This window comes from Vanessa atalanta, chromosome 6 (genome assembly GCF_905147765.1).
Source record: "Vanessa atalanta chromosome 6, ilVanAtal1.2, whole genome shotgun sequence".
NCBI lineage: Eukaryota > Metazoa > Arthropoda > Insecta > Lepidoptera > Nymphalidae > Vanessa > Vanessa atalanta.
The window spans coordinates 3,705,415-3,731,833 of NC_061876.1; the positions used below are offsets into that span (position 1 = coordinate 3,705,415).

At 31.5% G+C, this 26,419-nt stretch overlaps 1 protein-coding gene across 1 annotated transcript; it reads left to right on the forward strand.

Moving 5' to 3' along the window:
* Positions 1-880: 880 nt before the first annotated feature.
* On the forward strand, positions 881-26,419 carry LOC125064648 (laccase-2-like). Its single transcript, XM_047671808.1, has 5 exons — positions 881-1,190; positions 1,820-1,919; positions 1,999-3,068; positions 12,174-12,353; positions 25,789-26,419. Exons 1-5 carry the CDS (start codon positions 1,052-1,054, stop codon positions 26,157-26,159), a joined length of 1,860 nt encoding a protein of 619 aa, XP_047527764.1. The 5' UTR covers positions 881-1,051; the 3' UTR covers positions 26,160-26,419.

Here is a 26,419-nt window from a genome sequence, read left to right on the forward strand (position 1 = left end):
GCCTAAGCAATATAGACCATAAATGCATGCACATTAAAAATAATGTTGTAACGTTAGAATAAGGTTACTTATTGTTTTTCTCCATATTGAGTTAGATTACATAAGTGCAGTATGTAGACCGGGCCAAGGACGCTCGCTGGCGAAACTTAAGGCACGGTGAAGCTAACTTGCATTTTTATTATGAAATCATAAAATAACGCCTTCCGTGCTGGTAGAACCTTTTACTTTTTGTCAGAATGCGATAAATTCGTTATACGGAATTTAATTATGCGAATATGTTCATATACACTAAATAATTCATTTTGATAAGAAAAATTTTATTACAATTTTTATTATTCAGAGATAATATCTAAGTTCAATAAAACGAATCTTTCATATTTCACCAAGTTTTCTACGTAATATTATAATAATAAATATAATTATTGATAATACGTATTATCTATATTACCAGATGACGTCGTTTCAAATTACCAGGTAGGTATTTGTATTCGATTGTGATGTATTCACTTTCGTTGCTTCACTTGAATGTTTCGTACACTCCATCGTAAATGTAGGACATACATATCTTAACCTAATATAAAATATAAACATCCAACAAATTTAACTAACCTAACTGTTAAAATGTACTGAACCCTATATATTTGATAATAAAAATAAAAATATGAAGTACGAAGCTAATTGTTCATACTTCAGATAATTCCAAAATGTCTTGCACCGCTCGACATTAACATTTAATATTACTTGCATAATATATTACATAATACTGCAGAGAGAGTGTTCAATCTCAAAGTATACGATTTACTTCCGAATTGGAGCCCTGTCTTGGCGTCCGAGACCGACGCTGTATTTGGTTACAAGTTACAACACGCGGTAAATTGTTTCCATTCTTCCAGTCGCCACTTGATGGTAGACTCGCGTGGCCGTGTATGGCTTCATAAATAAAATCAAAATTAACGTAATAAAAATTGATATTGAAACTAAAATGTCGTAAGTGATACCAGCTTTGTTGGTCTGAGTTATACGTGAAATTAAAAAAAAAATATATTTAAAAATGGAAGCGAAAAGTGAACTAGATCTCCGTAGTGATGTGATAAAGCCAAATTACATGCTCATGTCCTTGCAGAGGATACTGGTGTTGTCAGTAATAATGGCCAGTGTTGTTGTTGTTGTTTATTTCACACCAATGCCAGGTATGACTACTTTATATTCTTAAAACTCGTTTCGAACATATTTTGTATTAATTAATATTTTATTTCTATTATTAATTAATCAATATTACTCAATTATTTTTAATATATTTGAAATTACTGAAAAATAGTATAAGTATTTTTTACTTATAATAAGACATTTTCATAAATATATCATATTTTAATTATGACCATATTGGACGTAGATGCGACAAACATTTAGGTATTTAAATACACATATAATAATGATTATTTTTTATAAATATTGAATATTACATTTAATTAGTTGAATGTTGATGAGTCAAGCTGGAGAAAAAAATAACTAGCACGTTTAATAAAAAAAAAAAAATGTGTCAATTTTTAACAAAAAATATAGGAGCCGTGATTTGGTTCGTAGCGTAAATGGAAAATAATCATGTTAGCGGTTTTTGCTTCGGTTTTTATGCACTTACACTTTCAACAAATTACCTGTGGCTTCGAGTCTGATAAAGTTGTTTCAATTTTAAATAACGTACCAGAGATGAGACCGATAAACCAAATAATTATACGTTTATAATAATATACAATGTACTCAAGTAAAAGTAACGATATGTAAAGATAAATAAATTGTAATAATTTATTTTTGATTACAGAGGAATACTTCGAAAACTGTGATCGCGAATGCCATGAGCTTGATTGGCCTATGATATGTCGGGTTAAACTCGTCATCGAAGTTTACAAAACTTACAGCAAGTAAGTCGACAATATCTATAAAAACAATATCCGTTCGATCCCATAATACTAAAAATAGTAATCAACATTTTGCTTCCAGGTCCTGTAACAATTGTGCTGAAGATGGTAGTGATTGCTCAGCAATGTGTATAACAGCGGACGGTCGAGAGCGTGGGGTGCTTTCTGCGAACAGAGAATTGCCAGCTCCAGCCTTTCATGTGTGTCAAAATGACATTCTCGTTGTGGATGTAGTTCATCGTGCGCCAGCGCATGCGCTTTCAATACACTGGCGAGGTCAGCCTCAGAAAGAGACACCGTTTATGGATGGAGCGCCAATGTTGACACAATGTCCTCAACCTGCTTACACCACTTTTCAATATAAATTTCGTGCATCAGCTGTGGGTACTCACATGTACCATGCGCATTCAGCTGCTGATGCGGCTGATGGTCTGGCTGGTGCATTTATAGTTCGCCAATCACCTCGTTTAGATCCACTGAAAAGCCTTTACGATGTTGATGCTACTCAACATACAATATTTATTGCGGAGTGGGGCCATTCCATGGGTCCACTTGCTGGGATGTCATCTAAAATTCCCGACGCAGAATCTTTACTTATAAACGGCAAAGGGAATACGCCTGAATCTTTGGACGCTGCTCTATCGAAATTTACCGTTGAGTATGGTAAAAGATATAGATTCAGATTAGCGTATGGTGGCGGTTTCAAGAGTTGTCCTGTGAATTTTTCTATCGACCAACACGCTCTTACATTGATTGCTCTTGACGGACACAGAATACAGACCGAAACGGTCAGTTCAATTAAGCTAGGAAGAGGCGAGCGCGCTGATTTTGTTTTGCATGCGAAAAACCCGGTAGGCGTTTATAAAATAAAAGTTGTCGCTGATAAATCGTGTCAAGATAATTTAGAAGGTGAAGCTAAATTAATTTATACAAGTGATGACAAGACTTTACTTCAAAATGAGGATAGTGATGTACTAGTCAATCGTGAGTTCACAACAGTGGTTAGTGATAACTGTGCCAGTGATAGTGTGTTGTGCTTAGATGAAGTTCACTCCGCGGAAAAACTCCCAGTTGAATTAACAGCAACTACGGATGAAGTTATTTACGTGCCTTTTAATTACTCTACGCGGCAAATAACAGCAAAACGTGTCGGTAAGTATGCCCACAGAAAATTACTATTGTTTTATGAACAAATAATTTAAAACTTTGATAGTCTCATTAAATGCTTTACTAGTCCGTAAACTAGTTAAAACAAGACTTATTATGCCTAAAAAAATCAAAAACATATGAAGTGACTTAGATAAGAATAATAAAACTCAAATCTGTTCATACAATATTCTAAATTGTATTTAAAAAGAGGTTAGCTATTTTTAAACCAAGAGAGGTTAAAATAGTTTGAGCGGATGTTAAGTGTTAAAGTAAAAATAAAAAGGAAAAAATTCCTATTTGATTAATGTTTTATATTTAACAACTACCAGATAGGTAAAATTGATTTACGTAATAAATGTATTGCAAGGAGTATGAATTTGCGACGTTAAATGTAATTCTGCGGCCTGTTTCGAAAAGGGTCAATATCAATAACCCGTCCTTTTGGTAATCAGAATAGCAACAATAAATATATATTACGTTGGCTGTTTAAATAACTCAAGTTAATGTTTTAATTTGCCTTTTGCGTTAAATTGTTGGTATTAGTAACGTTAAATTTATTACTTATGCCATTTTAGCAATAATTTAATTATTCAAGCTCTCAACTAATGATAACGTGTCAATTAGATGTAAAATGTTGATTGTTTGGTTTTTGTTCTCTTGTGGTCGGATAGGCTATACGTGTTAATGGACCCGTGCGTGAAAGAATATTATCCGACAAATGCACACAAGATTTCTTAAGATATTCCCTTCACGAGATGATTTATGAACAGAAAAGCAAGCCTGTGTGTGCGTGTGTGTATGTTTGTGTGTGTACGATTTTTCGTGAACGTGTTTAATCCGGTGGCTTATATGTCAATCATCTTTAAGAAATAATAATTGTCCTAGAAGTACATATATATTGTAAAGTTAATTATGTATAACATTACAACTATGGAATTACATTATTGATTTCATATAACTTGGCGGTAGGGTAGGCGCCACCCACTCCTCATATTATATTCTACCATTATCGTACTTATGTTTGTGTTCCGGTATAAATGGTGAGTGAACCAGTGTAACTACAGGCACAAGGGCATAATAACATCTGAGTTCCCTAGCACCCTGGCGCACTGGCGATGTTAGTAGGAGTTATGTGGGGTGGTGAACATTTACCATCAGGTGGCCCATTTGACTATGCCTTCTATATATATGTATATAAAACCTTGTTCACCTTGGTCGAAATTTAACTATATTATTATGGAAAATTGAAGGACAACATACGTACATATTATATGGATTTGCATGTTTATTACACATTTTTTAATTTTTTTTTTTTATTATTAAAAATAATATTACTAACGCTTGTCACTAGCTGACAAACAAGAAAAAAAACGGTTAATACGAAGAGGACGACATAGTACTGAACTGTTTTATCTGTGCCTAAACAATATTTGTAATATACTGATTACATTTCAGTTGAGTAATATTAAGTTGCATTACTCTATAAAATCTAAAATTTTTATTCTTAGGTTAGAAATGAACAACCAACCTTAACCTTTTTTATTAGAACTGCAAACGAAGCTACAAATTATATGAAAGCAATTGTTTTAGACCTATTTATAAAAATTAAAACAGCTCGTATATCTCCGATTACTGGGCTAAATACTTTCCTTATGAAGGTTTGGAGTTTGTTCCTATAGGTATTTGGATTCCATATCTACATAATATAAATTAAAGTCGCTTTCCGCCGTCTGTACGCTTAGATCTTTTACACTACGCAACATATTTTAATGTGGTTTTGACAGAGTGACATAACAAAAATGTTTATATGTAGAATACATGTATATTAGTAGGCATAGTAGAGAAAAGTCGAGAATATTAACTTTTACAGACGGAAAACTCAAATCATTTTTTTTGGTTTGGTTTGGTTCATCTATCTAAAAGTTGTGTATACACCCTTATTGGGCCTGTGTGAAGGCTAGTAGAATATAACTCAATAAACTTAAAACTTATACCAAAAGATGCAACACGCTAGGGAAGTATATAACCCATAAATAGTATAAGTCTGTTTCTGTCACTGTCTGTATATCCGCTTTCTTCTTCTAAACCAATCAACGGATTTTGATATAATTTTAATGAATAGAAAGAGCGTTAAACCAGGATCGTTGATCTATTAGTTATAAACCGTCATATGGCGTATTTTAATCAAGAAACTATGTTTTTTGAGCCAGTGTTTAGTACTACAATCACAAGGGACGTATCATCTTAGTTCCCAAGGTTGGTGGCGCATTGGTAATGTAAGAAATGGTTAATATTTCTTACAACGCCATTGTCTATGGGCGGTGGTGACCACTTACCATCAGGTGGCCATTTGCTCGTCCGCCTACCGATATCATAAAAAAAAAGTTGCACTTCGAGAAATCGGATTGGATCGCTGGTATTACTATAGATGTAGGTGGGCTTGGCATTTGGTTTCAACTGCTTTCAGTTTGCACTATTGAACGTGAGAAGTAAAATATGTATAATATTATAAATTCATAAGAACTATGTTATATACTTAAGTTAATAAATTTATCTTACTAATAATCATTTTCGTTTTCATAGTCGTGATGGTTACGTAGCTGTTATGTAATCTCGACGTTATGATGGTATGAGTGTGTTCGTTTATGTGTCTGACTGGTATATGTGCAGGTACGCGAGGGTAATTAATTATAAATAGAAGTTTGTTTTTTTTTTTTTCTTTTAATAAAGTTCGTGTTATACGTATATAAGAACCGAGTTTGTAGTGTTTATTAATAATAAAATCATTGCACTATGTTTTTATAAATCTGTGTCCATAAAAATATATTAAATAAAAAAAAAACTTGAAATCTGTTTCTGTTCATGCGGGTAGCTTAAAAACTTTACATTATATTAAATTACCATTGCTAACACGAGTTAGTGGCGTATTGATGATATAATGTAATTCATAGATTATATTTTACATTATAAATCCAACATTTTCTTAATGCTTTGTATATTTGGGATGAGATGGAAATAAAACGTTCTATATAAACTAATATCATGGTATATTAAAGCGTGCATAAGGAAAGTGAAGTAATCGGAGTTAAGATAATCACGTCCGCCGTAACCGCAAATAATGATGGCTGATTGCAGCGTGCTGTCTCTGTAATCGTTTTACTCAACCTTCTTGTTTTGCAATGCCTATACTCTCGTGGAATACACTGAGCACCATTATATTGAATAAAATAAATTACCCCAGGCGGTCTTAATGTAAGAGCTGATCTCGAAAAGCATTGAATGAGTTTCGTTCTGAAGAAAGTGTTAGTTTGTTCAGTCCATTAGAGTTTGTGCAAATCGCAAACAAAAGAACGTCATATTTTATTTCACACAGCCAAACCCGTTTTAAACATTTTTACTGCAATAATGTATTAGCATTATTAAATAGTGTTAGGTGTTATGCAAAGCTGAGGTCGAAGTGGTTGTGTGGAAATGTATATATTTTATTTTACTCACACTGTCATAAAACTTAGATGCCAAATTTTTCGTATAATATGAAAGTGGGTAAAACTATATTAATAATTTAAATAACTTCGTGTAGGTCTACGATAGATCCAATCTAAACCTATCCACTGTTATAGATCGATAAAAAACAATATTTTTTTTTTAGTCGACTACATATATTATCCGCAAAATACGTAAAATCGAGATATTTCGATATAAAAATCCATAAAATTCAATGTCATGAAGTTCAATGGGCATTGGGCGGCCATGTTTAACGTTTACTGGTGCGTTCAGTAAATTTATGTGTTACAAATAATAATTTCGTATTTTATCCATCAATTATTAAAAAGTGAGAAACCGTAATTGATTATTTTTATACACGAGCGAAGCAGTGTTTTTATCCAGTATTAATAATTACTTTGCATGGACAGAAAACAAATATAGCAACGCAAGGCAAGAGAACAAGTTACAAAAAAATATAGGTTCTGCTCTGACATTTGGTTAGGCCATAACCACAGATCAGTAAGATTTTTTGTATAATTATTTAAATAAAGAATGTCCGTCATACGAATGAATGTTATACGTCATGCTTGAATCACTGACTTTCACGAAAACGCATTAATAAATTAATGTATGTACATCGTGTTAGCAGCCGAGTGACATAATAAGATTAGAACAAATCTACCTTTATAAATATAAATTAATGTGAAAACGGGATTGTCGTTTGCCAACGTTAAATGTAACAGAAGTAGGTTAAAAATGCACATGACCATGCCATTACATGACTTGTAAAATGAACACTTAATTGAAAACCTCCTTTATTATTATAATTTTAGTCGATATGTTATAAATAAATGACTGCTGCTTCTCAAAAAGAAAAAAGGCCCAATTGTACATCGTTATACATGCAATTTAACCGAAGATTTAGAGTTCAACACAGACAAGAAACTTTCAATTGTCATGTGTTGAATGTGTTTTGTGAATTGTAAATCATCTCATGCTAAGCGGCGAAGGAAAATTGTACGTTTTGTGTCGCTGAAAACCCTCATTGGAATGGGTGGGTTAAGTTTAAAACATTTCCCTTAAAACGAGAGGAAGCCGTAGCCCAGCAGTGGGATATATACTGGCTGTTATTTTATTATTATTTTTGTAATTGATTATAACGATTCGTGTTGCTTCTTAGTCAGACTTTCTGAAGAAACTGAACAGTTGCAAACTCAGGAATTGCAACTATATTATTGGAAATGCACCAATTATTTTAAAAAATTCAGTGCTTTGGTTCTTAAAATCTCAAACTATCGTTAGGTAATAATCGTAATATTGTGAACGACATTGATAAATAAGGAACTAAAAGATATTCATATCATTTACATTCACAAGGAAGACTGCAAAATATATTTTTATTATTTGTAGTAATTAAAAAGACTGTTTACGGATAGATTTTACCAATAAAATAAAATTCAGAGTACGTGCGTAATTAAACATTTCGACGAATTTCCTATTTACACCTCCATAAAAGGCAGTTGGGCCATTGTTTCCTGTATAACGAATAATATTAGTATAACGAAGTAAATAACAGTACATAAATGTGACCTTTTGAGAAAATATTTATTCAGTTAAATTTTTAAGGTTATTCGAAACATACAAATTGTTTCAAATGTTAAATATCATTTTTTTAAATGATTAAAAACTTTTTGTTTAAAATAATTTTGTGTATACGGTTTCGGCTCTCATTAGAATGGAAATTCTAATTGATGTCTGTTGCTTTTGAAATAAAGTTTTTCTGAATATATAAAAAAGAAGACCCGTTTTTATATTAAACTGGTTTTATATTAAGACTTGTTCTTTGTAACCTTTCACTCGCCTCGTATCGATTGATGATTTATATAGACCGTATATATTTTTATGTTTGTGAACAATGGAATTGTTGAAGATTGCTTAAGTATCGTAAGTTAATGAACATTCTAATAACGAGGACTATATATGACGTATACTTAATTAAACTCTTTTTTTAATTATACGACAATTCTTAAAATTGTAGGGATTTTTTTAATTGTAGTACAATTTAAATGTATGTACGACAGTCTACTTAATTTGATTACGTGACCGTGTCACGGGGAGTTTTGATATTCTTCAGGAAATAATTTTATTATATAAAAGAAAAGTATCCTATATAATTACGGAGTCAATCGGCAAGGTGGGACTTAACATATTCGTTAAATTATACTATTAAATGAGCAGTAATTTATCGTAATATTATTATTACGTGACGAAATGTGATTTCGACGTGTTCGCTACACGGTATGAACAATGCTGTTTCCGAAATAATTATGTCAAGCAATCCTCGATATATATCGTAAGTGAAGCGAAACTGTTATTAATAACAATTAATAAATAGATCTACCTGGTGACAGGGCTTTGTGCAAGCCTGGGTAGGTACCACCCACCCATCAGATATTCTAACCAAACAACAATATTCAGTATTATTATGTGTGTACCTAGTGCCCGAGGTTGGTAAAGCATTGGCGATGTAAGGAATGGTTAATATTTCTTACAGTGCCGTTGTCTATGGGAGGTGGTGACCACTTACCATTAGATGGCATATGCTCGTCCGCCAAATTATCCATAAAATAAAATTGAGCATCATCATCAGCATCCTTAATTGTTAAAGTCAATGTGACATGTCATTTTCAGACCTTTCATGGTAGTTTTATGAATTTCTTCTATTTTTACAGAATATAAAGCTATAAAGCTTTATTCATCAAACATTCGGCGAAATAGTAATGTAAAGTAACATTTATATTCTACAATTGATTTTTGATTCCTTATAGAAGATATAAAAGAAATAAAAAAACAAAAATGGACTCCATTGATTTGATTATGGGAATATAGCGATAGTTTTGTTTACGTACCATTTTTTTTTTAAATTTAAGTTTACAACATCCACGGGCTCACAGTTGCCCGTGCCTTTTTTACATTTTAATACGCTGTGTTTTTTTTCTTTGTTGTTTTATCACAACTGAATACCTTTACCGGTAAGCTAAGCGATTTATCTGGCATAGGATTAGCTATAAACCTTCATGAATATTTTATTTAGTTGTTAGTAGAGTAAGAGCGAACAGGAAAGAAATTACAGAGGAGTTGTATCGACCCGTGTTACGTAGCGATGCCATTAAATTCACAATTTCGTGAATGGCAAATGAAAGTAGGCAAGTAGAATTTATGACTTATTCTTCATGTATAAAATTTCGTTTTTAACGTGGGTGTGTTTGAGACTAAATTGCTAATACGTCACCTACTCAAAGTGATTCATTTTGACACTTGATACTGTTGTATAAACCAAGCTTTTTTTGGATGTATCCGATATTAGCACGAACTAATGAAGTTAGAGGTATTTGATTTATACGGTACTCTCATATCACAAGTATTCTGTAGTCTTTTAAAAGGCAACAATAATACTGTTTGTCCTTTACATTAACAGCTCGTGATACCTAATGCCAGGTTTATCGAATTTAAGATAGAGATCAATTTATTAAAGCTATACTTAATAAAGTTCTGTAAAATGACGATTCAAAAGTGCTTGCCAACCCAAATAAAAATATAAGAATAGATAACGAATAAAAAAAATATATATTTCGATAACGATTTTTGATTTAAATTAAAAAAAAAAATTTGGTGTGTATTGTCTAACAAAACGTATGCCGTGAAAACAATTATTTTTTCACGCTTTGTGAAGAATTTATATTAATTAATAATAGCTAGGTACTCGTCCCTGCTTCACAAGGATACAATAAGGGTATATATACACGTGGTTTTTAGAATGAAGGACATATCTGAAAAGAAAAATAATTGTCTGGCTAGGCAAGATGAAATTCTCATTGTACATATAAACCTTTCACTTGAATCACTCTATTTATTGAAGATAACCACATTAAAATTCGTTGTAGTTCATAAGATCTCAGCGTAAATACGGAAGTGACTTTGGTTTATACTATGTAGACTGTAGAGATTGTACATTCGTTACTATGTTATACTACGTCAGTATGTTTAAGAAATGTGTGTAACACTCGTAATTAAGACATTGCTTGTAATTCATTATTTTTTTGTAAAATTTTTTTTTCTTGCATATGTTAGTGTGTATTAGTTTCAATATTGAATAAATAAAAAGAAGGTCACATGTAAAAGTTATGTATAAACCTGTTTTTTTTCCGTATGATTAGTTTTTCTTACTTATTTTTTATTCTAACTAATAACTTTATTAAATTGTTTTGTTTATTAAAATAATGCTGCAACAAGAATATTAGGATTTTTAAAATGCAATTTAATTTTTACGCGTTACTTATAAGGTATTGTTTTGTTAAAATTACTACACAATGCAAAATTTTCAGGTAAATATTGCAATTTTAATTTGTGATGATAACGTGACCTTATTGTTAAACAATCGATTTGTCGAAGAAGTTTATTTTTAACGTATGTCACCTAAAACAGTTGAACGGGGATTTTGTATAGTTTAAAATCTCTAACGATTTAATTACTTTTCTTATTACATTTTCATTATTATTTGCAAAAAAAGCTATTAATAGTGTTACTTAGATTTATGTCTTGTCTTTCGTACTACGTACAGTTAAGACTGATTTACTGAGTATGTAAGTGCTCGTAAATACTAAATAGTTATTTTCTGTATGTTTATTGCGTACTGTGAGATGTTTTAATAGCACAATGAAATGTCAACAATATTTGAATATGCTATTAACAACATACGGAAACAAATTAACTAAATGTACTAGCTAATTCACGCATCAAAGACAATGCCTCGTTAGGTATGTTTTTTGTATATACATAAAAAATTACTTAAAAACAAATAGATAAAAATCCCGTTGAGGTATTAATTTCCGAACCGGTGGTAGATTTTTTACTACCAATAAGAAAGTGTAACACTTCTATATTGAATAAAGATTTTGGACTTTGACTTTGACTTTAAAAATGTGTATGTATTTTATTGAAATACCGGACGCTCATTGGTCGCATATGACGTCAATATCTGTCATCGACCAATGACCATTCAGATTAAGCTTAAAGGAACTCATTTGAGTTTGACCAGTGAAAAAAAACTCATTTTTTTACTTTTTTTTCAAGTAGGTACCTACGTCAGACATAATATTATAAAACATAACTATATAGTAGGTTTTACCTTTGTCTGTATTATACAGATCAATAAATGTATACTTTAGACTAACGAAGTGTACCAATTATGGTGTCGTTTGTGTATAAGTATAATATAAGTGTCAAAGGCTGTATGATATCGGTAGAGTTGATATTTACATAATATTACAAAAATGAACTACACATACACAATAAAATTGAGAAGTAAAAAAGCAACTCTCAGTAAAAACTATTGAGTTGTATTTTTCAAGGAGAGTTTAAATGTTACCAACCAATCCAGTTAAAATTTTACACACACATTTTACACACTAACATTCATTTGTTATTTTTTATAAAATGTACTAGACAAAGGTTTGTTTTGTAAATTAATTAAATATTGTACAAACTTGATATATGTATAAATTTTCAATAAAAATACAAAAATATAAACAAAGTGTAACAATATACATTGTATCTATACAGAGAGCTGGGGACAGACTGATGGCCATCGCTTTACATACCCTGCGTCTCCACTACTGACCCAGGGAGCTGATGTAGCCAGCGAAGCCATATGCCCTAACCAAGTTGGGCAAGGAGAAGAATGCGTCCACGTGAAACACGTACCAATCCACTCCACTGTCGAGCTCATCATGTTTGATCAAGGTAAATATAAAAGTTAAATGAACTATTTGTAGTTAATAAAGTAAATGCAAAATGTTCAGGTAAATATTGCAATTCTATAGTGGCTTTTTTGTTAGTGTTTTCTGTACGTTTATGTAAATCAAAGTTTATCATATTCACACAGACGTATATTTTTATTTTTAATTATTTATTATATTTAACCGGTTATAGAAGTGTGGGTACTGGCTGCTATATAAGTTTTTACCGCCAAATAGTAATACTTTGTATTGCTGTATTCCGGTTTGATAGAAACCGACTTTAATAACATTGGCTGTAGTGCACAATCGGCAAAACACAAGGCACTATCATTATTGACAGCGCATTGACGATAAATAAGTGACGTATTTCTTGCAATATATATATCTGAGCGTGTTGCCTTCCTAAATAACCAGTTAATGTGCCGCTGCTCGACTTAGGCTTCCTCTCATTTTGAGGAGATATTTTGCAGATTATTCTACAACGTTGCTCTATAGCCGATGGATACAAATGTGACAAAATTTCACCCGACGCATGCGGGCTTCCTCACGACTTTTTTCCCTTCATCGCCGAGCTTGAAATGATTTATAAAAACAAATAGCTTTATTTGTTTTTATAAATCATGAAAATGTAATATTAGAATATATATTTACCATATAAATGCGAATATTCGAAATTGTGGCGAAATTGGTTATGTAAAGTTATACTTTCTTTTAATCGACAGGTTTTTTTTTGTTGTCTAGACTGAACGATTATTTAAATTAAAAACTGGTATAATAAATTCAGATTAAATATTAATATTTTGCATAAATTTTTCATCCAAATTAGTAATATATATCAGTTTATTAAAATATTAGATATATGATGTTAATCAGATCAATATTACTTTTTATGCGGAGATAACTTATCTTAATTGAAAATAGAAAGCGGGTTAATGTGTCTAACATTTAAAAATCGTTTAACTATCGCACTTTTGTCCTCAAACTTACAATTAAAACACATAATAGTTATAAGTCATTTAATAGTAATTAGCAAAGCTGTATGAAGACGCTTAGTGGGTTAAAATCAATTTACTTTGACAAGGTGCGAAATTTAGAATCTGCGTAACTAATAAAATAGCGTTTTCGCTAAATGTTTACCGTAGTTGTTCCTTTGCGAATTAAGCTTAAGAGGTTTGGACTTTCGTTGTTGGAAAGCTAGACACGACACATGTCTCCAATACTTAAGCTGTCGGAAGGCGCCTTGTGTCAATATTCACACACTTTATACAATGACAAGACTTGTTGAGAAATTTGTAGGAAACGACGTCCATTACTTATATATTCTGACATTTCCGCTATATTTTAGACAAAACTGTTCGTTAAATGGGCGCCAAGGCTAATATTTATTTTCGTTAAAACGAACGACTCACTTTTAGTTTCAAAATAAAACACCCTAACCATATGTTTTAATATATTTCTTTTGTAATATTACCTACATTTAAAAAAAAATAACGGCACATATTATGTTATTAATAGTTAGTAAATTTAATTAAAAATAAAACGCGGCATACAAATGCTAATAGTTTTTCGCGGAATAGCAACTTAATTAATAAGTAATCGGCTGTCGGTTGTCTATTTATCTTTAAGCAGTAAAAGATTAGCTTCTCACGTTTATGTTTGTCTAGTATTTTCTATTATATAATATATTTTATGTCATAGTAATCTTTTCTAATTTTAATAAATGACCCGAGGTGACTTTAGTTCATGCAGTGATTAAACTTATTGAAATAAATAATTACTTATATTAATTTTAAGCGTTAAACATTAACAAAAATTGCCGTTTATATTTCGGACCACTATTTTGAGAGATTTTACGAGATATTTATTTAAATGCATGAAAAAAGGACGTGTGGTTTCAACGCACGTAAAGTAGATTACGTTAAAGCGTTAAAGCGCTTGGTGCGTTATTGATTTCATCATATTTATATCCTATATCCCTAATTTATTATATATATATATTGTATTTTATTATATTCTTAGTAATAAACTTAATGTTCTACAAAATACACGCTTTTAGAAAAGGTTTTGATATCCAATCTCTGCAAAGCCATAAAAGAGAACCAAAGGCTATTGAGGTAGAAAATTTATTATTTGCAAAACCATATAAATATTTATTTTACTATGGAGATGATAAAAAAATATATATCTTGTAGAATGTGTAGGAGAAATCGACCGAGCAAAACGAATGTTGGTGAAGTTTATTATAAATGTTGATTCAATTTGAAGAGCTCTTGACACCAAAAAGCTCTTCTAAAAGATTTTTAAGCCTATCTTACTAGTTGATTTTCGATTGACGTTTGAGAGACGGTAATGGAATTTATTGAAAAATAATTCGATTACCAGATACAATACAGTTCAAATTTGATTTTCCGATTTATTGATAACATTCATTTGCTTTTTTTTTGTATCTTTTGATAAGTTATCTCGGTCAATCGTGAGTTATTTTGTTACTTTCTTTAGACATGATTACTTAATATGGCTAGCGAAATGGCCCAATGGTAAGAGCAAGTGAATCTTAACCTTTGATTGCTGGTTCAATCCGGGTAAGCATAATTTAATTTTCGTGTGCTCAATCTAGTCTTTATTCATCTCGTGTTTGGCGTTTCGAAGGGATTTCGAGGAGATTCTGCAACGTCAATGTTAATCAAAAGTCATTGAAGAAGTGTGGCAGGATAAGCGTCAAATATGCTTACCACATGAGAAAGACATTGAATTTTACAGCCTGTGTCGTTTCACCGCTCAGTTTAAAATGCGGGGCACATTCCGCAGACCTAACGTCGTGCTAATAAAATCTATTTGTGTTTCCTGACAAAAATGTCTCAATCAAGCCGGATTTTGGTATTCGACGGTACCTCGGGAATGTACTACCACTACCTAAACGTAAAGCCGTCCTATACCTAAATTCTCCGGTCCTGACGAATTACCATCTCAAGGAGTATAAGTATAAAGCGAATAGATAACCTCTCATGTACATTATAGCATCTATTTCACTATCTTCTAATCAACTGATTAGTCCTTCAATGACCGTGACCGGTAGCTGGAATTCGACAAGGAATTATGACGTTGTTTTCAAAAGTTAATATCATAAGCGGGATATTGGCATCCCTTTCTAGTGATGCGTATTTTTGTGAAAGTTATATACGATCTTTCTTTTGGGTATAATATCTACTGTTGAATAATTATCTGAAGGAAAAATAGTAAGTACAGGTTATCACGGTGTGCAATTAACTTTTCAATCCGACTCACTCGTATATCGGTAGATGTATGTCGAGAATAATGAGATTGTAGGCAATAGATTTGAAGAGGTTTTACGATTTCACCAATAATATTTACTATGCTGCCTTGATTCGTCTGTCATTATGTAACTTGTTTTGAACTTGTTTATGATTTACTAACTAAAGCCGACGTTGTTTTGTCTGTTGTTTATCGAATGTCAGATATCGGCATAGAAGTGCTGTAGCGCCATCTAGTGTCGAGTTACTACAAAGTGGATACTATAAAAAAGATCTCCATAAATAACATCAACGTATTTGTCATTTTTTACGGTTCTAACCTTGTCGGAGTCTCTTAATCTCGAATATATATATATATATATATATATATATATACCTTATATGGATTGAAAGTTCTACGTAATATGTGCATTTTAGATAAATATTGAGAATGACGAAAGGAATGAAGGAGCCGAGATGGCCCAGTGGTTAAAACGCGTGCATCTTAACCTATGATTTCGGGTTCAAACCCAGGCAGGCACCACTAAATTTTCATGTGCTTAATTTGTGTTTATAATTCATCTCGTGTCCGGCGGTGCTCTAAACCTTCTGCTCAAAGGGAGAGGAGGCCATTAGCCCAGCAACGGGAAAATTTACAGGCTGCTAATAAAAAAAAATGCTAATGCTAATTGAGAATGAAGCGAATACATTTATACATATATCTAAAAATACATGAAATTTACTTGGTAGTAGGGCTTTGTGCAAGCCCGCCTGGTTAGGTAACACTCGATCATCATATATTCTACCAAAACAGCAGTACTCAATATTGTTGTGTTTCGGTTTAAAGGGTGAGTAAGCCAGTAACTACAGGCACAAGGGACATAACATCTTATTTCCCAAGGTTGGCGGCGCATTAACGATGTACTCGGAAGGAATCATTAATATTTCTTACAATGCCATTGTCTATCTCGCTTCATTGTGTATCTGTCACGGTGATGATCGCTTACCATCAGATACCCATGTGCTCGTCCGCCTACCTACATATATAATATTAAAAAAAAACATCGTACATTTTTAATACAACACGTTAGAATTCCTACGTCACAAATGTACACCAATTTAAAACTTGTTTTTTCTATGTGTTACGGGGATGTATTTTTTGTCTTTTGTCAAATCGAGCATAGGTTTGAACACATTTAAAGCATATTTTTCATGTTTGTATAACAAACATCCTACCAATTTCGAATATAAATTTTTTGCGTCAACATTTATGCAAAATTTTAGTAGGTCAGCTAATTTAAGCGGTTTTGGTCAGCTCCAAAATGTATTTAATAATATTTGTAATATATTTTGTAAGAAAACAAAGTATACGGAGCTGTTTCTAGTAAGCGGTAATATGCGCGACATTCGATCAGCAAGTAATGTTATATTGGAAAGCCTTCAAATTGATTTTATTGAAAATGAAATTTTAGTAAGCAATCAGAGGGTAAGATTAAATTAATATCTAAATTTGTATGTCGGATAAAAATTTAGAGATGATCCTTACTAATATTCTAATTACCAATGTAACTCTGTCTGTTACTCTTTTAAGACCCCCTGAACCTCATGAAATTTGGTACAAAGCAAGCTTCATCCCAAAGGAAAATCTTAAATCTTGAGCGAAGCCGCGGTTGACATCTAATATCTTATAAATATTGTCGTCATATTAAGTATGTTCTAAATTATAATGATTATCAAGCAAGGAATATTTATTTATTATATATCAAATATCTACTTATCCTCTTTGATTTTATTTCTGACCAGGAATTACTGGTAGATTTTTTATACGGCCAACAAAATCATATAACGCTTGTCAAAATAAATTTGAGCTGATTTTTATCGCTGATTGAATATTAAAAAAAAGAACCATTTAATTACTTGCCTCAGCAGATCAAGACATACAAAATCCGCATTAGATAAATTATGAATCGTCAAGACAGCAGTGAATAGATAAAATATCTATTAAGAAACTACTTTAAGTTTTAATAATAGGTTTATTTTAATCAACAGACAACATGAAAGTTTTTAACGTTACATAATCCTTTAAGAAGTGAGTTCGCAACATAATTCATAACATCTATTAAATAAACAACACGCAAAAAGATTTTAGTTTAATAAATAATAAGTAATAAAAATGACAGAATCCATAAAATAGGTACCGATCATTCTAATAAATTCAGAACCCAAGTTTCAAAATCAAACATATTTGTATGAAGTGATGGTTACCTCTACCTCAGCCGGTAGCTGTAACAATGTTGATTTTAAGTTACGTATTTTCAAACAAAATAAAGCGGAGGTTATTTAACCGTGAAACTATTTAAACCTTAAACATTTTATGATAATAGTGAAACCGTAAAACTATTTTCAGAACAATACTAAATCCGTACCTACTGTTTGCTACACATTAAGTGCTCTCGGCGCTATTCTTGTTTGTTTCTTTAAAACTGTTATTGTACTTCGTAAAGGTTTTCACCTCGATGTGGTAATTCCTTTATTTTTTATATTATAATGCTTGTTGGCCATTGGTAGTTTAAAGGTTTTCATTTTTCCTAGTATTATACTACTTTGATTTGGGTTTTGTAGGAAAGGAACACTAACTACTAAACGATTAACGAGTTGTAAATATTTTACACTTAAAATACTTGTTTTCAATAAATAATAATAATAAGGTTTAAATCCTCTTAAAGGGGAACTCAAATATTACAGTGTCTCAAGCTTTTATCTATTTATTTCTATTTGTTAATAATACCATAGGGTACTTGTATGACTGAGTTTCAAATGCACCATTTTATTATCAAAACAAGAACAAACAACGAATGAAAAAACTCATCAAAACCGGTCGTTATTTGTTTTCCTAGTTCACAGCGGGAGACTGGATTAACGAAGAGAAATATTGTTTGTATATAAATTATAATGAATTCAAACGAAAAATACGAAGTGTAAACTAAATAAAATATATTTAGGAAATTCAAATTAGCTCAGTTAATATAATGATTAAGAAAGATTTGTGTATAGCTTTGGTATCGATGACATTTGTAAATAATGAATAAATGCATCTGCACCAATTTTCGTCTAATTGTTTTGTTAAAAATGTTTTTTTTTTTAATTTGATTTTTATTTATGTCCGAAGGGCACAGATTATATCGCCAATGTCACGTGCGAGTTAATAATGTTTAGGCGTGTTTTAAATTATTCATTTGTGAAGTTTTAAATATGACATGTGTTAATTATGATAACCCTTGGTGTAGATGTTTTTATGTGCAATTAGTATATAAGAATACATTTCTTTAATTTATTTATTTAACATTACAATAACGCGTTAAAATAAATTGCAGCATTATTGAAACCACGAATGTTAATCCCGAGTGCTTTTATTAGCTAATTATATTGACAAGCATATATTTTGCTGTGTAGATATATTATGGTATTAAAAGTTATAAATGTATTTATTAACTATGTTATATTAAGGAATAGACGTATATGTATGTTCGTGTATGCCAACCTTTCACTAAGCGTCATAATTTCTGTCGACATGCAGTATGTTGTTTCAGTGTAATTACAAGCGCGAGAGAATTAACAATTTGAGGCCAACTGTTGGCGGAGCATTGATAAATAATTTATGTTCTCGTAAAACAAGTTTCGTGTGTTTAATTGGAGTCATAGTAATTTCACTCTTAATAACAATCGATTCATACACTTGTTGACATTTGCGTGAAGTTTTACGCGGTATGATCAACGTGTACGTTGGTGTTAATAGTGACGATGTCTTCCTGACCGGTGTCGGCTACCGTGGCTGATCTTAAGAGATACTAGTCCACTAAGCAGGTTATATATCTCTTAACCCTCAACGTGATAGCCGACCGGGTGGATTTGTTTTGTTGCGGTCTAAGTGAGCTCACAAAGATAGCCATCTGGGCTATATCCTATGAAAAGTAGTAACTTATTTGAAATATTTTTATTAAACGTGTTGTATTATCAAAATAAAGACAACATTGTCCTGTAGCGATATGTGTACAGTTTTGATAAATTAATAAATAAAATATATATAGTGCAGAAAAGCGGGGGGCAATCTCTTTTTCCGCAATCTTACAATTCTATGGTACGAATAATCCGATATTACCGGAAAAAGTTCAGTCACAGACTAAAGGATTTACGTACTTTCGCAACACACCTCCAACTTTAAGACTTTGTGCTGGTACTCGGTAGGAATTTTACGACAGAAAATCCCCATAACATTTTAGTAATGGTGCAGGTCCGTTGGTGACAGGTGGTGTATCTTATGCGCGTTTCATATCGAATACATTAATACCGTATTTATTTGAGTTTTATCTAAATACAAAATTATATTAACATATTGATATGAAATATTGTAGACGAACATCACAGATATAACTAATATTATATTATATAATACTATATTTTTAATCGATTTGTTTTTTTATATAGCAATTCTGATGGTCATTATTTGATATTTATTTAGTAACAAGTAATTTAATTAGTGTAAAGAGTGTATGTACTCGCATTTATTAAAAAAATGAATAAACATAAGACGAAAATTACATTTGAAATTAAAATTAGTCAGCAACGGTTTCATAACCTACAACCTGTATTATGTATCCCAGAAATCACCTGTATATATATATATATATATATATTAATTTTCATATATATATATTTAATTATGAAAATTTATACTTATTAATAAGTCATTAATATATTACTTTTATTCAAGACAAGAATTACAATTCCGTGTACATAATAATAATTAGTAAAACTATATAACATTTGATAAATTAAAAAAAAAGTTACTTTTGTAGTTTCTGAATAAATCTTGCATATTGAATGAATTGAATTAGTCAAAATAGAATATAAATAGGGATCGATTGAAGCTTCTGCAATGACAAGAAATATTTCATTAATTATATATTATATAATAAGAAATATTCGTCTCCATTTGTCTTAATTATGTATTTTATTACATGGCAACACTATTGTTTTGTTTCTGATGTGGATGAGCCAGTGTTATTCCGCAAACAATAAACACAAGACCTGAGATTTCACGGTTGACAGCGTATTCACAGAAGACGCTTGCCGTGAGCCTTTGGCATTATAATGTTCACAGGCTTGGATGACCATAACGGCTATACATTTAGAATTCAAGTTGTTTAATTAATTCTATCATTGAATTATAAAATTGATAATTCGAAAATAAATGAATGTTTTTAATGAAATTCTTAGCATAAGCATAAGCAGCCCGTAAATGTCCCACTGCTGGGATAAAGGCCTCCTCCCCTTTGAGGAGAAGGTTTGGAGCATATTCCACCACGCTGCTCCAATGCGGGTTGGTGGAATACACATGTGGCTGAATTTCGTTGAAATTAGACACATGCAGGTTTCCTCACGATGTTTTCCTTCACCGCCGAGCACGAGATGAATTATAAACACAAATTAAGCACATGAAATTTCAGTGGTGCCTGCCTGGGTTTGAACCCGAAATCATCGGTTAAGATGCACGCGTTCTAACCACTGGGCCATCTCGGCTCTTATTATTATTATGAATGAAATTATTATTTTTATTTTATTAAGGTGGATAGACTGGCGAATGGGCTTCATGATGTTAAGTTGATCAGTGGTAGATATACTAACCACTCAAAAATGCGCTACCAAATTCGTGAACTAGGACGTTATACTCCTTGTGTCTAACTTTACACTTAGTCCTCTTCATATTGGAACACCGATACTAATGCTTTTTACCGGTAGAACACATGATGAGTGAGCGATACCTACCAAGCGAACATTTATATTCTATTTGAATTTAATAAAATTACTATCGCTAGTAATTATAACATTATTAAAAAAATTAATACAGTGAGTCTCAAAATAAAATTCAAAAAGATGAGTAACGCTAAAACGAAACATTAAATATGCTATATTTAAACTGGAACAATAGAAATTATATAATTACCGTGAATTAATTACAACTTGTGAGTTAAATACGAATATATTTAGAGTATAATATTATATATCTAGTAATTAATAGCTATAATCAGTATACCTAAGTTCAAAATACATTTAATGTAATCTTGAGTTGAATAATGAAATCTTATTTGCTTTGTAAAATATCCAGAGGAAATCTTTAAGGTGAAAAGCCAAGCGAAAACGCGTTAATATTTTATTAACTGTAATTAATAAATGTAAATATAATATTAACGAAAATAGGTGCACTCATGATCCGATAGGACGACATCTCCGTTACGACTGGGAAGTTCAGTAAGTTTGTTTAATTAGAAAAAGTATTTTATTATGTAATGGTTACATACATTTATACTGATAACCTAACTTAATCTAAAATATTCTACTGCTGGGAAACGACCTCCTTTCTTGAGGAGATTTAGAGGCTATTCTACCAAGAGGCCCCAATGCAGGTTGATACACGTGATAGAATTTCCACCAGAGACGTGATTAATTATAGACACAAATTAAACACATGAAAACACAGTGCTTGCCCGGGGTGAACCAATAATTTTCTGTAATTAAGATAATTAATAATCTGTTCAGATAATTAATAATGAAATCATCTTATAAGTATCAATTTTTCGTATTACAGATGTATTTTATTCTATTCAAGTTTCACCCGCTATAATAGGTACCTTTGGCATTTTGCTCGACGTTTTGACAGAGTTGCACCCGTCGTAGTCACGATCTCTGCGCTCAGACGTCACATGCACGAGTTTTCTTCGTCTACCTTCGTAATGATATATAATTATAATTCTGCAAATACACAAAATGACCCCAAACGTACCGTGCGGACCTTATTAGTCACTAAAATTTTATGAAAATTGGGTAAAACTGGGTTCGGGGAAAATAAAAAGAAAAGGATAATCAACTCAAACTTATATAAAACTAATTAAAGCACACGCTTTACTATCATTTTAGGGACTGGTCGTCAGGTGTTATGCGTTTGAGTTTAAGCTTGCTTCATAAGAAATTTTATCAAATTCGGTTAAGTTATTCCGCCGTGAGAGAAAAACAGACAGACGGAAGAACTTTCTCGTTTATGATATTAGTATAGATTGCGTTGAGGCTTCTTAATTGCAGAATATCGAAGGCAAGGAAGAAAACATTTTATAGGAAAGTTTCTCGGCTGTTTGTTGTCTCTTTATGTTGAAAACAAACTTCCGGAATTTAGAGAACGCAGATGTTATTAACATACTTTGTTACTTTGACAAAAGTTTGAATATCACCGTTCTTTATTCGGAAATATAATTTTTGATAAAACAAAATTTACTTTTATTACTATGTATTTCTATGTATAAGCAGATGTTTGTTGTTCCAAGGATTATTTTTTCGTGTTATTGTCGCTCAAAAATTAATTAAAATCCAAAATCAATCATTTGTTATTTTATTTCATAATATCTCTTCTTCTCCATAAATTTATATACACAGATATATAATCTTTGAAATAGCTTAGCTGGAACATCAAATAATCGGTGTTTGGCGTGTGTGCGTTCCCACTAGCTAAATTGATCTCGTGACGTCACACATTCGTGACACAATCTGAGAATCTATATCACAGCTATATAATTTTTAAAGATTATACGTTATATAGTGGTTACTCGTCTGATACTTATAAAACGCCTTTAGAAATTCCTAGACGCTATATGATTTCTCATATACTTACTTCAAGGTCCCGACATCGCATGGGTAACAAATATACTATTATGAGTATTATCAAGCCAGACAACTATTTTCACATCGATTTGCACGTCCCAAAACTATATTTTTTTATCAACATACGAAAGCTCCATACAAACCGGATTAGAAGATTTGCATCAATCCGTTAAAACAAACAAACAAAATTTACCACTTAATTTGGTAGTTTTTAAACATTCTTTATCCAAACATTTTCAGTTATTTAGTTAATTTAGCGATGGTTTGCTAAAATCGTACATTAGTTAGGTAGGTAAATTGCTTCAAAGTACATACCACATGAGGTTTAATTATGTAATTGTGTCTCCGTACACGATACGTGTGTGAATAAATCATGTACGAACAAGGAACATGTATCTTACTTTGATTTATTTACAGAATGTACGTAGATACTTATCACTGGCGAATATTGTCGTTTATCGTAAAAAGGAATAAGAGAGGTTTGATGTTCAGATAGCTTTACGTTTGTTGTATTGTGGTTAACGTATTATTCTTTAACTTGTGTGCAAATGAAGGGGAAATTTTATATTATTTGCTAAAGTATTCATTACAAAGATTCTCGGTGCTGACTTCATAAGGCCGTGGGAAACCCGAGGATTTTTTTTCGAGGAGTTTTCAGTAGTAGCCCGAAGTCTACATTAGCGTTTCCCCCTTACACATGGGGAAAGCTGCGGCCGAAAAATTGTAGATTATGTTTTAATTATACCATGTAAATTACAAGAAATAATAATTTTAAAAAAAGTGGTTTAAAATTAGCCTGCATGATTTTTTTGTTTAAATGTGCTTGCATGTATAAGTCAAATTTAAGAAGTAATTTTTTGTCTTACGATTTAATTTTGTTAATTAATCTGTGTGTGCTACGCTTGCGGTAAAAGTGAAAACAGACTTTAATTAAAACTTTATTTCATTCAAATATTTTGGTGATTTTAAATAATATGATATCGCTAGTAACGCCTTGGTGAATAAAAAACGGTTATGCAAATTAATTAAGCGAAATTATGTTTTAAGACGATTTAACAAAGTACTACAATTGCTTGTTTACCGTTCGTATGAAACTATATGTATACTAAAAAAATAAAAATCGGGATATTTATTTAATAAATATTGGAAAACAGTCGTATATATGGCTCGCATAATGATGCGTGTTAACCTTTGCCTCTAGCACTGGCAATGTAAAAAGTACAAAACACGAAACGTCAATGCGCCGCGAACCATGGAATCTACGATGTTACATTATCTGTGTCTGTAATTATACACTGGTTCACTAACCTTTCAAATAGGAAAACAAAACGCCTGCATTGTACCTTCAGGCAGGTAAAAATATGAGGCAGCAGGCTAAATGTATAATATATTCTATATGTCCAGATGCTAGCATATGCTATAAATGTGATACATTTATTTATATTATGGCTCACAAAATAAAACCCAAAAAAATGGTTTAAAATCTAAACCCGCTACGGAATCACGCTTTGGAAAGTACGAAATAATAATATCCTACAGTGTATTGTTAATTAAGCACCCTTATTATAATTTGTCATGTGACCATCCTGTAAACATAAATGTATTATGTTGTAAAGTATAGCCACTATTTATAAAATGATATTTATTTATAGTAACACGCACATATTCCCATAACATCCAATTATGACGTATTATTGTGTTCCAAGAAAGTAGGCTCTTGGTGACAAGACATTAAGTTTCTCTTGTTAATATTAAAAAGTATGATATGCAAGTTTTACGAAATATAATTGTCAAGTCATTTTCTTCACTGATTGTTTTGCAAATATTATTTGGCACACAAAAAAAAAACTCAAATTTGAACGGAATTAATTTTAAACTATTTGTCACCTGTGACTTTGGACGTGTTTTAGGGGTTTGTCGAATTGGCTTATGTACTTACCTTGGAGTTCAAGATAGTTTTATACCGAATTTCATCAAATTCAGTTCAGTGGTTCAGCCATGAAAGAGTAACAGACAGACAGACATATAGGCAGACAGACAGACAGACTACTACTTTCGTATTTATAATATTATATAACTTATCCAATATTAGTGTCAAACTATTCAACGTTTACTACAACTAAAATAATATGTTAATTTTTTATTCGTAAATATTAAATAAAATATATCTAAATTTTTTTAAGTAATTCATAATCGACTTCCAATATTAAGTTTCCCTTGTTTATTATGGGATAGTAACTGCGTTTTTATAAGAAATTACTCGTGGTTTTCTTAAGCATTTATAGGAATGATTGGAATTATTAGGATTTATTTTGGTACATATACTATTTAATTAGCATAGTATGTATGGATGGTATACTATTTAAATAGCGTAGTTACTTTTTTAAATACAAATTTGTTACAATTATTATAAAGGACAGCTCAAAAATTAATATTATGGAATGTAATTTAAATGTAATGTCTGGTTTTTTATTACAGGCGGTGAATCAGACCACATCTTCCATCTCCACGGATATAGTTTCTACGTTACTGGTATCCGGATATTCAACACCGGCTTGGACAAAGATGCAGTAATCCAGATGAACAATGATGGAGTTCTTTTCCCTTCCAAAAACTTAGACGATCCAGTTATTAAAGACACCATCGTAATTCCAAAATTTGGTGTCGTTGCTCTGCGTTTTAAGGCCGATAACCCCGGCTATTGGATGATGAGAGACGAAAGGTCAGCTCATTGGACCAGGGGATTGGATTTCGTTTTAAAAGTCGGCGAGAGTAGAGACTTCGTACAGGCGCCTTCAGATTTTCCCAAGTGCGGTTCTTACGTCGGGCCAGAATATTTTCTCATCTAAGTTAAGAGACTGATACTATGTTACCACTATTTTTAAGTTGCTCAAATATTTATTATTTTGTGATATTATTATTGTGATTTCGGCCGACTTTAATTTGTTGAGACACAAATTCGTACTTCTTTGTGTAAAATTGTTATTCTTTATTTAAATGCATGTTTTTTTTTTATACAAAATGTGTTAAATTAGTCGTGGGAATGAAAATATATTATTGTCTTATTTCAAAGTAGTCGATATAATCACATTGAAAATTTAATACCTTT